The sequence below is a fragment of the Lynx canadensis genome, chromosome D1 (genome assembly GCF_007474595.2).
Source record: "Lynx canadensis isolate LIC74 chromosome D1, mLynCan4.pri.v2, whole genome shotgun sequence".
Classification (NCBI taxonomy): domain Eukaryota; kingdom Metazoa; phylum Chordata; class Mammalia; order Carnivora; family Felidae; genus Lynx; species Lynx canadensis.
The window spans coordinates 88,313,748-88,327,384 of NC_044312.2; the positions used below are offsets into that span (position 1 = coordinate 88,313,748).

The window sequence follows — 13,637 nt, forward strand, 5'->3', positions numbered from 1 at the left end:
TTATTTAATTCCATTATATCCTAACTTGCAGGATTCAATGCTGGATTTTGAAAACCAGACACTTGATCCTGCCATCGTATCTGCACAGCCTATGAATCCAACACAAAACATGGATATGCCCCAGCTGGTTTGCCCTCCAGGTTAGTAATTGTACATTTTTGTGTGAGAAATATAGGGCCAGTGCTTTCAGGTTTTGTAAAAAATGTGAAAATGAATTTTTCCCTTTTAACGTTTGCTTAACTTTTGGATTTTGTGTCTTTTAATTTGATAAGAAATGTTCTTTATTCCTATAATATGAATAACTGTGGTTCCGTTTTTTAAAACTTTTTATTGTCATATAGACTTAAGTACGTGCAAATGTAGAATTTGAAGAGTTTTCACAAACTGAACACACCAGCACCTAGAACCGGAACATTACCTGTACTCCAGAAGCCTATTTGTGTGTACTTCCAGTCACTAGTTATCCTCTCTTCAGCCCTGTGGGAACCATTTCCTGTTATTTAGATAAATGAAATTTTGCTTTGCTTTTTAAGTTTCAAAATTCATCTTAGCATAAAAATAATAGGGGTGTCCTTCTCTGAAGGATGCTTGCAGCTTTTTGGGAGAATTTGTGAACATTTTATTACTTAAATAAAAATGAGATGCAACGGTCTAAGTGGGAAAGAAGAGGATGCTTAAGAGGAAAGGAGAAGATGAGTCAAAAGACAGTTGAAGTTTCAAACTCTTAATAGTCTTACACCATTTTTAGAAGTAGTAGCACCAAATAGAGTTGTTGGTGTCTTCTTTGGGTTAAGTGGACTGTCTTTCTCAAGGACCATTAGTAATTTTGAGTCTTGGTTTTTTTTCCCAGAACATGGCATTAAGGGCACAAAAGTTGGAACTGTATAAAATATTTAATGTCTTCAGTTTCATAAAATGAGTTGCTGAATAAAAGCATGTTTAATGACACAGTTAGTTTGGTAGGGTAGTTAGGATTTCTCTAAAGTAAAGGGTACTCCTGGCACAAAAACAGACACACAGACCAATGGAATAGAATAGAAACCCCAGAACTAGACCCACAAACGTACGGCCAACTCATCTTTGACAAAGCAGGAAAGAACATCCAATGGAAAAAAGACAGCCTCTTTAACAAATGGTGCTGGGAGAACTGGACAGCAACATGCAGAAGGTTGAAACTAGACCACTTTCTCACACCATTTACAAAAATAAACTCAAAATGGATAAAGGACCTAAATGTGAGACAGGAAACCATCAAAACCTTAGAGGAGAAAGCAGGAAAAGACCTCTCTGACCTCAGCTGTAGCAATCTCTTACTCGACACATCCCCAAAGGCAAGGGAATTAAAAGCAAAAGTGAATTACTGGGACCTTATGAAGATAAAAAGCTTCTGCACAGCAAAGGAAACAACCAACAAAACTAAAAGGCAACCAACGGAATGGGAAAAGATATTTGCAAATGACATATCGGACAAAGGGCTGGTATCCAAAATCTATAAAGAGCTCACCAAACTCCACACCCGAAAAACAAATAACCCAGTGAAGAAATGGGCAGAAAACATGAATAGACACTTCTCTAAAGAAGACATCCAGATGGCCAACAGGCACATGAAAAGATGTTCAGCGTCGCTCCTCATCAGGGAAATACAAATCAAAACCACACTCAGGTATCACCTCACGCCAGTCAGAGTGGCCAAAATGAACCAATCAGGAGACTATAGATGCTGGAGAGGATGTGGAGAAACGGGAACCCTCTTGCACTGTTGGTGGGAATGCAAATTGGTGCAGCCGCTCTAGAAAGCAGTGTGGAGGTTCCTCAGAAAATTAAAAATAGACCTACCCTATGACCCAGCAATAGCACTGCTAGGAATTTATCCAAGGGATACAGGAGTACTGATGCATAGGGGCACTTGTACCCCAATGTTTATAGCAGCACTCTCAACAATAGCCAAATTATGGAAAGAGCCTAAATGTCCATCAACTGATGAATGGATAAAGAAATTGTGGTATATATACACAATGGAGTACTATGTGGCAATGAGAAAAAATGAAATATGGCCTTTTGTAGCAACGTGGATGGAACTGGAGAGTGTAATGCTAAGTGAAATAAGCCATACAGAGAAAGACAGATACCACATGGTTTCACTCTTATGTGGATCCTGAGAAACTTAACAGGAACCCATGGGGGAGGGGAAGGAAAAAAAAAAAAAAAAGAGGTTAGGGTGGGAGAGAGCCAAAGCATAAGAGACTGTTAAAAACTGAGAACAAACTGAGGGTTGATGGGGGGTGGGAGGGAGGGGAGGGTGGGTGATGGGTATTGAGGAGGGCACCTTTTGGGATGAGCACTGGGTGTTGTATGGAAACCAATTTGTCAATAAATTTCATATGTATAAAAAAAAAAAATAAAGTAAAGGGTACTCCTATCTCTGTGACATCTCTACTAAGAGTTAGAAAACAGATTAGGGTTATGCCTTCTAGAAATAAAAGCAATTGTGAGAGTATACTAATAATGACTACCAGGGAACCAAAATGCTCACTTGAAAGCTAAAATCCTGCCTAATTCTTTTCATGATCACCAAAAAGTGTTTTTTAGGATTTGGCTATAGAAATTTTCTCTGAAGAAATTTGATTTTGGATAACAGTGTTGCTTTTGGTCAATTTTGCAGTTCATTCTGAATCTAGACTTGCTCAGCCTAATCAAGTTCCTGTACAACCAGAAGCTACACAGGTAGGAATGATAGAAATATTGTTGCATATTTGTTTTTAATCTGTTCTTGGGTCTCTTTCTTTAATTAGCGTAATGAAAGTCAGGTATGAATTTTATCATTGTACAGTCTGGTGAGGGTAGCTGTCTACTTTTATTTCCATGTTTATGTTTACTTTGGTATTAATAATTTAAAAATAATTTTTTTGGTTAAATCTTATGTTTATGATAGTAAGGAATATGCTTTTTTATTTTAAACAGTAAAATTTGAGAAGACACATTTTAAATTTCATAATTCTAAAATTTAGTGTAAATGTTGCCATTCAGAAGCATTTGTGGGGGACTTCATAACTGGATTGGGTTTATTTAATGTTCATCTTTAATATTATATGTATTTTTTGCAGTTGTTAGATTTTATAGTCTATTTAACAGGTATATCTGTCTACTTCTTAGCCCTGTCTGTATTAGAGTTGGTTTATAACAGAAAGCAGCTTTGATTGCTTTATTTCTGTGTAGGTTCCTTTGGTTTCATCCACAAGTGAGGGGTATACAGCATCTCAACCCTTGTACCAGCCTTCTCATGCTACAGAGCAACGACCACAAAAGGAACCAATTGACCAGATTCAGGCAAGTTTCTGTTACTAGGTAACATAAACTTGATAGGCACTTATTATGAATTGGGCAGAGGTAAATTATTAATGTTGTGACTCTTTTTGGACCTAATGCATGCGATACGTTATTTTGCTGTGATGCAATACAAGTATTTTGCTGTTACGAAATAGTTGAGTTTTTTTTTAAGTTTATTTATTTTGAGAGAGAGAGAAAGAGAACATGAATGGGGGAGGGGAAGAGAGAGAGGGAGTGAGAATCCCAGGCATGCTCCATGCTGTCAGTGCAGACCCCAGTGTGGGGCTCGACTCAGGAACTGTGAGATCATTACTTGAGCTGAAATCAAGAGTTGGATGCTTAACCGACTGAGCCACCCAGGCGCCCCAGTTGAATTTCTTAACATACTAAGACTTGGATAGTAGACTTGGCTAAATTTAGTTTATCACTAAAGTGCATCTGTTTACTTTGTGTTTAGGCAACAATCTCTTTAAATACAGACCAGACTACAGCATCATCATCCCTTCCGGCTGCTTCTCAGCCTCAGGTGTTCCAGGCTGGGACAAGCAAACCGTTACATAGCAGTGGAATCAATGTAAACGCAGCTCCATTCCAATCCATGCAAACGGTAAGTAAATTAAACTAACATTAAATGGCTAGTGTGTACTATCATCATGCCAAAGTCTCAACAGAAAAGTCTTCATTTAACTTTGTGCTTGAGTGTGCATCTACCCAACTATAGAGTATATTTAATTGATAAACTCTGATTTTTCCTGCTCCCAGAGATAAATTTGAGTCTTAGGAGTTATGTGCTCTCATATCTTACTGTTTTGTAGTTTCATCCTTTAGATTTGGTTAACAAAAGTAAACATGCAGAAAAGTAGACTACTGTATCTGTGTATGTAAGTCATTACCGAGATTTAACAACTGTCTACTTTTTCCCATACCTTGCTTAATCTTTTATTTTACTGAAGTTTCTCATAATAAATTTCACCTGTTATACTTCATCCTGGTTTTTCAGTAAGCATCCCTAAATTGCAGAATTTCTAGGAAAGGATGAGAATATTGTAATTGATGGGATACAGTTAAATCAGTGCTCATGGGAAAGTTTATAGGATTAAATACTTAAAATATTAACTTTTGGTTAAAATGTCAATAAGAAGAAAATTTAAATGAATAAAATATTCATAGAATTAATTTCTGTAAGTGACATTGTATCAGTGGTTTGCATCTCTTAAAAAAGATTTCTTATTTATAGTAACGTTTCCAAGACTGCTGATTTTTGTATTTTTAAATTTTGAAACCCAGTTATGCTCTCCTTGAAGTGCTATATGGTGTGTGTGTGTGTGTGTGTGTGTGTGTGTGTGTGTATAAATATAAATAAATATGTATATGGGGGGAATATACGTGTGTGTTTGAGATTTCTGTAATGTATTTACATTTTTCAGTAAAACCAATATTGAGGTCTGTCATCTTAAAAGTAGGGAAATTGTTAGCAATAAGGGGATGAAGTAATCATTTACTTTATTTACTTACAGGTGTTCAATATGAATGCCCCAGTTCCTCCTGTTAATGAACCAGAAACTTTGAAACAGCAAAATCAGTACCAGGCCAGTTACAACCAGAGCTTTTCTAGTCAGCCTCACCAAGTAGAACAAACAGACCTGCAGCAAGAACAGCTTCAAACAGGTAGGAAAACCAGTGTCCCTTCCTTGGATGCTTGCTTTCCAACACCATTACTGACAGTATTAGGAGGGTTTACACTTTAAAGTGGCAGTGTCCACAAGTTTTTGTTCTAGTAGTAGACTTTATGGAATTTTTGTTGCAGATCCTGAATTAAATCAAGTCCATATTTATCGTATGTGAATTATGTGCACTTTTTGGGAGGCCTTATACCCGTTTTCCTTTGGTCAGTAAGCTTTCATAATATCTCTGTTTCATTCTGTGATTTTAGTGGAACTTGTTAGATTATGACCTACTTTACTTTTAATTGCTAATTAATTAAAGCCGGCTAGCATGATACCTGGTAGGTAGTTAAGTCAGTTATACAAAGTTAAGCAGTAAGGAGTTGTCAGTGTGCTAATTATAATCAGTAAAACATGCAGAAATCTCTTGGTGGCTGCATTTGGTAGAACTAGGTTGAAATAAAATCCTTTTTGGCAAGTAGGGTCATACGTAAGTTGGCTAGTTACCATACCTGTCATAACAATGTAGATAGAGATATCTTAGGTTTCTTAACTTTGTAAGGCATTAGAAATACCTGCTTAGGTCTTTGGTTATTTAGATCCTCGGTTGTTTAATTGGAATATCCCACAACAAATTAGCAAACCTTGCTAAAATCATAGGAGTTAATAGTTTAATTTTATCAGACTGATTGAAATAACTATGAAATATTCTAATCGTCTAATTTCTTGATAGACTTTGATGAACATTATGGATTTTTTCAGTACTAAATTCTTACATATCCCTGTAGTATTTAGCACTCACTAATTAGTAGGAAGTTTGAATCAGCTGTAATCTGATGGCTATTTATCGATTAGGCTATCTATGTTCAGCTTCTGAATGATAAAGCTGGGCTTTGTGCTCAGGCTCCTTTAATTATTGCCATGTACTCATAAGCATGTCAGCACAATGGGCCCCCAGTACACCTGCTCTATAGCAAATTGTAGTATCTAGTTAGGAACAACATGAAAAAAGGATACGGCAAGAATCTGGCTATTTATGGACTTAAGAGTTTATGCTGTACAAACACTTCAATAGAAATTCTGGGGTTTTTGTTGTTTTTTAAGTAATTCTGGTATTTTAAAATAAAGACCACACTTTAATTGTATGAGTTTTATTTATTGCTATGAGTTTCCTTACAGTGAAATTTGGCCAAGACTAATAAAATTCTTATTGATAAAAAGTGAGGTGAAAATTCACTTCTTTTGCCACTCTCTACATGCATACGAATGACTCTCTTTAGATAGAAAATGTCACCTGTAATCATGATATTTACCTGTAATTTTAAATTTAGGGAATGTAGGGAAAGGCAGTCTGTGTAGAAAGACCACAGTGAATAGTGTAATTAGTCCATTAATTGCACAGTTCAAAAAGGAGCCATAACATCCCTTCCACTAGGCACACTTTAGCTTTTTCGTTGCAAAATAGTATTTTAAGAACCGATAAATGTATTTGGGGTTTCCTGAGGCCACAAAATATATCTGGTCAAGTTTTTCAAGAGGTACACCACCTTTTCTTTCTGTCTAAACATGGGGGATTTGGGCTGGCTGTTTTTTGTTATTGGGGTGTGGGCCTTCCTCTAGTCTATACCTTCCTCACCTCCCAAAGGTAGTGTTAGTATCCTGTCTTTTCTCCCCTGTGCATTGCGAACATTGGTTAATACCCGAAAGGTACCTCTGGGCTTAATTTTTAAAGATTTCTAGATTCTAGACTTCCCATTGTGGAAGGAGGGGGGTGTACAAGGTAGTGTGAACCTTCTAGAATCTTTTCTTTACCTCATCAAGTTGAGTGCCAGTGTGAGTACTATTTAACTGTCTTCTTAATTGGTTGTACGTTAAAAGTACTTGAAATGGAATCAGGCATTAAAGGAGGTGTAAGTTGAAGACTTCTGCTAATTTACCTTCATAATTGACTGAGTATTCTACCATATGGTTGTTTAGCTATGGGAGAGCATGGTTTTGTAGGTTTCATTAACGTGTCAAGGGAAATTTAAAAGAATAAGAAAGCTTCTACCACTAAGGAGTTTTATAGTGGAAAAATAATTAAATGATACACAGTGGTAATTGTACTGTTTTAGTATGTAAGATCTTTTGAATTATTGTGGGTCTCTTGTGCTAATAGGCAGATGCCTCTCAGAAGATGTTTAATAATATAGGTTTTCATTCCATTTGGAAGGGATAGAGTTTTGTGCTCTCACACATTGTGTGCTTCCAAAAGTTTGGAACTGTTGTTGGAGAATTGCTTAATATATGGGCAGGAGAAAAATAGGGACTTATGTGTAGGTTTCCTTATTGGAAATATTAAAATTTATTTAAAGATGATTTGAGGAGAAGGTATAAGACACTTCTTAACCCAGAAAACGCGAAAGAACAAATTGTAATGAGCTGTGTGTGTGTGTGTATAAATTTTTTCTTTTTATCATAGTGGTTGGCACTTACCATGGTTCCCAGGACCAGCCCCATCAAGTGACTGGTAACCACCAGCAGCCTCCCCAGCAGAACACTGGATTTCCACGTAGCAGTCAGCCCTATTACAATAGTCGTGGTGTGTCTCGTGGTGGCTCCCGTGGTGCTAGAGGCTTAATGAATGGATACAGGGGCCCTGCCAATGGATTCAGAGGTAAAGAAAAAAAAAAAGTAGCAAGTTCTTGTTCCTTTTTGATTTGTAAAATAGAAATATGTCATGAGGTTTTTGGGAAAGATACGTATGTATCTCTGCGTTAATCTCTCATGTACAGCTTAAACATTTTTAGCATATTATAGGTTATTTAAAATTTTTTTTTTTTTTTTCAACGTTTATTTATTTTTGGGACAGAGAGAGACAGAGCATGAACGGGGGAGGGGCAGAGAGAGAGGGAGACGCAGAACCGGAAACAGGCTCCAGGCTCTGAGCCATCAGCCCAGAGCCCGACGCGGGGCTCGAACTCACGGACCGCGAGATCGTGACCTGGCTGAAGTCGGACGCTTAACCGACTGCGCCACCCAGGCGCCCCTATTATAGGTTATTTAAATTGACAAAATTGGTAATGGGTTTTTTTGTATGTGTCAAATCCATGTTTTCCATGTCTCTGAGGGGATAATTGCTTTCCATTATCAGAGTTTATGGGGATTTTTTTTTGTATGTGGGGTGTGTATGTGTGCATGGATGGGTGAAAATGTCCTCTTCTAAGGAAATTAATACTCAGAAATTTAGGAACAGATTGGATCAGGATGGGGAATTTGAAATTAATTTGAATTACTGGCATGGCTTATAATTTTTCAGTTCTTCCCTTGGTCAGTAGTAAGAAAGTAAAAATTTCTCATTTAGATAAGAAAATTATTTTCTTGTCCTAAATTTTAGGAGGATATGATGGTTACCGCCCTTCATTCTCTAACACTCCAAACAGTGGTTACACACAGTCTCAGTTCAGTGCTCCCCGGGACTACTCTGGCTATCAACGGGTAGGTAGAAGTTGCTTTAAAATATAAACCTGACCTAAATAAGCCAATGAAACAGACTGATGGGGTTGTTTGGACTTGGGTAACTAAGTAATTTGAGGCTAATTTTGCACATTTTTATAAGATACTTTATTATGGAGAATGGTGACTTTTGCTTTCCCTAGCACTCTAGTATAGGTACTCATTTTTTAGAGTCTGTTAAAAAGAGAATGATTTCATGCCCTATTGGTGGGAATGCAGATTGGTGCAGCCACTATGAAAAACAGTATGGAGGCTTCTTAAAAAATTAAAAACCATATTACCATATGATCTAATAATTCCACTGGGTATTTAGCCCAAGAAAATGAAAACCCTAACTCGAAAAGATACACGCACCCCTCTGTTTATTGCAGCATTATTTCTAATAACCAAGATGTGGAAGCAACCCAAGTGTCCCATCAATAGATGGGTAAAGAAGATGTATATATACACAATGGAATATCACTCAGCTACAAAAAAGAATGAAATCTTGCTATTTGCAACAACATGGATGGACCTAGAGGGTATAATGCTAAATGAAAAAAGTCAGAGAAAGACAAATGCCATATGATTTCACTCATGTGGAATTTAAGAAACAAAAAGACAAAAGACGAGACTCTCTATAAATAGAGAACAAATTTGGTAGTTGCTAGAGGGGATGTAGATAGGGGGAATGGGTGAAACAGATAAAAGAGATTAAGAGTACACTTACCTTGAGCACTGAGAAATGTATACAATTGTTGAATCATATTGTACACCTAAAACTAATGTAATACTGTATGTTAATTACACTTAAAAATAAATTTGTGTCGGAGAAAAAAAAGAATGATTTTTAAGAGCAGAGATATTTCATTGAATGTTCTTGAGAGTAACAGAAGTAAATTACGGAATAACTTCTGGCTATTATATATTGAAATGTCTAAAAAGAATAAGGACAAATTTTGTGTTCTGTGTGAGACACTAAGAATAGATAGATGAGAAAGCATTAAAAAAAAATTACGTTTTCTTCAGTACTAACTAGCTTGTCTTTTAGGATGGATATCAGCAGAATTTCAAGCGAGGCTCTGGGCAGAGTGGACCACGGGGAGCCCCACGAGGTAATATTTTGTGGTGGTGATCCTAGCTCCTAAGTGGAGCTTCTGTTCTGGCCTTGGAAGAGCTGTTCCATAGTCTGCATGTAGGTTACATGTTAGGAATACATTTATCATTACCAGACTTGTTGCTAGGGATTAAATGAAATGCTCTGTTTCTAAAACTTACCTTGAACCCAAATTTAATTTTTTGAATGACTTTCCCTGTTACTATATAAATTGTCTTGAAAACTAGAACATTTCTCCTCCTTAGAAAAAGTGTTTTTCCAACTGCAAATTATTTTTCAGGTCCTAAAACCTGCTAAATGTTTTTAGGAAGTACTTACTGAAACATTTTTGTAAGACATTTTTGGAATGAGATTGAACATTTATATAAATTTATTATTCCTCTTTCATTTTTGAACATGCATATTATATTTTAGAGTCAGAAACACTTTAATGGCCAGATAAGCCATAGTTACATTTAGAGAACCATTTAGAAATGATAGAACTAATTGAAATTTCAATGCCTTTGGATCACTAATAGCGATATAAATGTCAAATTATTTCTGACTTTTAAGTAAAACATACAAAATCCTAACTAACTTACTGAACTATATTTAAAAATTGTAGGTTTAAAGAGTTTCTGATTTTGTCTATTACCATAGGAAAACTGCTTCCTCATTTGGGCAGAAAGTCAACCTGTGTAACAATTAAAGGTAGCATTTCATATGATCTGAAGTTCTAAATGGTTCTCTGATTTAAGGGAAGTTAAACTGAATAGGTTTCCTCTAGGTTTTGGCCATCACATGTATAAAATGTATATTAAGGAGGAATTACAAAGTACTTTGATTTCAATGCTAGTAGAAACTGGCCAGCAAAAAGGTGCATTTTTAAATTAATGGATCACTTGGGAATTATTGACTTGAAGTATCAAAGGATATTTGCATGTGAATGTGGGTTATGTTCTTTCTCACCTTGTAGCATATTCTATGAAAGTTGAGTTGACTGGTAGCTAAAAATCTGTTTTAACAGCATGTAAAAAGTTATTTTATCTGTTACAAGTCATTATACAATTTTGAATGTTATGTAGTTTCTTTTTAACAGTTTAGGTAACAAGGTCTGTTTTTCATTCTGGTGCTTTTATTAATTTTGATAGTATGATGTTACTTACTACTGAAATGTAAGCTAGAGTGTACACTAGAATGTAAGCTCCATGAGAGCAGGTACCTTGTCTGTCTTCACTGCTGTATCTATTTCCAACGCCTGATGACAGTGCCTGGCACACAGTAGGCACTCAATAAATACTTGTTGAATGAATGAATGAATGAGTACTGGTGGAATACTCCATTAGCTCTACTCTTCTTTTAGCTAGAGAACATGAGCAAATTTGCGCATGACAACTTCCAGGACAGGTGAACACTGAAGAATTGACCTCTTAAACCTAATAATGTGGTGACAAGCTGCCCACATGCTTCTTGACTTCAGATGAAAAATCTGCTTGAAGGCAAAACAAATAATATTTGAAAGAAAAACCAAATGCCATTTTTGTCTTCTAGGTCGTGGAGGGCCCCCAAGACCCAACAGAGGGATGCCGCAAATGAACACTCAGCAAGTGAATTAATCTGATTCACAGGATTATGTTTAAACGCCAAAAACACACTGGCCAGTGTACCATAATATGTTACCAGAAGAGTTATTATCTATTTGTTCTCCCTTTCAGGAAACTTATTGTAAAGGGACTGTTTTCATCCCATAAAGACAGGACTACAATTGTCAGCTTTATATTACCTGGATATGGAAGGAAACTATTTTTATTCTGCATGTTCTGTCCTAAGCGTCATCTTGAGCCTTGCACATGATACTCAGATTCCTCACCCTTGCTTAGGAGTAAAACATAATACACTTTACGGGGTGATATCTCCATAGTTATTTGAAGTGGCTTGGAAAGAGCAAGATTGACTTTTGACATTGGATCAAATCTACAAGTCAGCCCTAGAGTTATTCAATGGTAATTGACAAAACTAAAATATTTCCCTTGAAGAAGGAAGGAGTGGAGTGTGGTTTGGCAGAACAACTGCATTTCACAGCTTTTCCAGTTAAATTGGAGCACTGAACGTTAAGATGCATACCAAATTATGCATGGGCCCTTAATATAAGGCTGGCTACCAGCTTTGACACAGCACTCTTCATCCTTGGCCAAACGACTGGTTACAAACACATGTAAATTGCTTTTTAACAGCTGATACTGTATAAGACAAAGCCAAAATGCAAAATTAGGCTTTGATTGGCACTTTTTGAAAAATATGCAACAAATATGGGATGTAATCTGGATGGCCGCTTCTGTACTAAATGTGAAGTATTTAGATACCTTTTTGAACACTTAACATTTTCTTCGACAATGACTTTTATAAGGATTGGTACTATATATCATTCCTTATAACATACATTGTCTGTCACTAATCCTCGGATCTTGCTGTATTGTCACCTAAATTGGTACAGGTACTGATGAAAATATCTAATGGATAATCATAACACTCTTGGTCACATGTTTTTCCTGCAGCCTGAAGGTTTTTAAAAGAAAAAGATACGAAATGCCTGCTGCTACCACCCTTTTAAATTGCTATCTTTTGAAAAGCACCAGTATGTGTTTTAGATTGATTTCCCTATTTTAGGGAGATGACAGACAGTTTCAGTTCTGATGGTATAAGCAAAACAAATAAAACATGTTTATAAAAGTTGTATCTTGAAACACTGGTGTTCAACAGCTAGCAGCTTATGTGGTTCACCCCATGCATTGTTAGTGTTTCAAATTTTATGGTTATCTCCAGCAGCTATTTCTGTAGTACTTGCATTTATCTTTTGTCTAACCCTAATTGAATTCTATCTTTTTCTCATGGAGGCATTTATATTCAAAGTGGCGATTCCTTCACTTAGATGCATAGGGAGAGTCACAAGTTTGATGGAGATGACAGTTTAGTAATTTATGTACTGTTGGAATTTGTGCTAGCAGTTTGAGCACTAGTTTTGTGTGCCTATGAACTTGATGCTGCTTGTCATATCCCACTTTGACTTCATGGAGAATTAATCCCATCTTTTCAGCAAAGGCTACTAATACTAAGTTAATGGTATTTTCTGTTCAGAAATTGAATTTTGTTTTATTAGACTTTAGCTAAGGAATTTTTCCAGTAGGTGCTCAGCCACTGAAGAAAAACAAAAACAAAACACAAGAACGATTCTCAAACATTCATTGTTAGACAACTGGAGTTTTTGCTGGTTTTGTAACCTAAAATGGATAGGCTGTTGAACATTCCACATTCAAAAGTTTTTTGTAGGGTGGTGGGGAATGGGGGGGTATCTCCAATGTTTATTTTAAAATAAAATAAGTTCCTGACTTTTCTCATGTGTGGTTGTGGTACATCATATTGCAAGGGTTATACGTTTACTTTTACAAATGAGTATTTCTTTGGCTAGCACCTCCCGTTGTGTGCTTTAAATGACATCTGCCTGGGATGTACCACAACCATATGTTAGCTGTATTTCACGGGGAATAGATAAAATATTCATGGTTTACTGGGTAACCCCTAGATGTGTATGCTTACAGTCCTTCTATATACAAAACTAAATTTGCTATCTGTGTAGAAAATAATTTCATGACATTTAAAATTGAAGTAAATAAGTGATTCTTCATACAGTGATCTCTATGAATCAGTTCAGAGATGGGATGGCGGGAGAAATGCTTTCTAGGTTTCAAACTTCTATGCATTAGTGTAGATGTTGTGAATGTGTAAAGGTGTTAGTAGTTTCATTATTTCTGTGTATGTTTTTAAAAGAGTCGTTCTTTTTGAAATAGTATAATTTTTTTTTTGGCATTCTATCACAGTCTAAATGTAAAGCTTTTATGTCTCAATTCAGACTATATTTTTTAAAGGAGGTGCCTTGTTATGAGGCAGAGAACTTTTTAAAAAGTCCCGTTAAGATCTGAGTCTTGGTACTAAGTGTTCTGTATAATATGTGAATACTTGTCCTACCTGCAGAAGACCTTTTGTTTGGTCAAATGCATATTTTAGCAGAGTTGCAAGGA

General features: G+C 36.2%; 1 protein-coding gene across 1 annotated transcript in view; it reads left to right on the forward strand.

Moving 5' to 3' along the window:
- CAPRIN1 (cell cycle associated protein 1) overlaps window positions 1-12,952 on the forward strand; it is a 39,947-nt gene extending 26,995 nt beyond the window's left edge. The window contains exons 11-19 of the mRNA XM_030332456.1: window positions 32-140; window positions 2,663-2,724; window positions 3,217-3,327; window positions 3,785-3,934; window positions 4,845-4,995; window positions 7,453-7,647; window positions 8,368-8,468; window positions 9,517-9,580; window positions 11,113-12,952. Of these exons, the coding sequence (XP_030188316.1) occupies window positions 32-140; window positions 2,663-2,724; window positions 3,217-3,327; window positions 3,785-3,934; window positions 4,845-4,995; window positions 7,453-7,647; window positions 8,368-8,468; window positions 9,517-9,580; window positions 11,113-11,177 (1,008 nt within the window). The 3' untranslated portion in view covers window positions 11,178-12,952. The remainder of the gene's footprint in view (window positions 1-31; window positions 141-2,662; window positions 2,725-3,216; window positions 3,328-3,784; window positions 3,935-4,844; window positions 4,996-7,452; window positions 7,648-8,367; window positions 8,469-9,516; window positions 9,581-11,112) is intronic.
- Window positions 12,953-13,637: the final 685 nt, after the last annotated feature.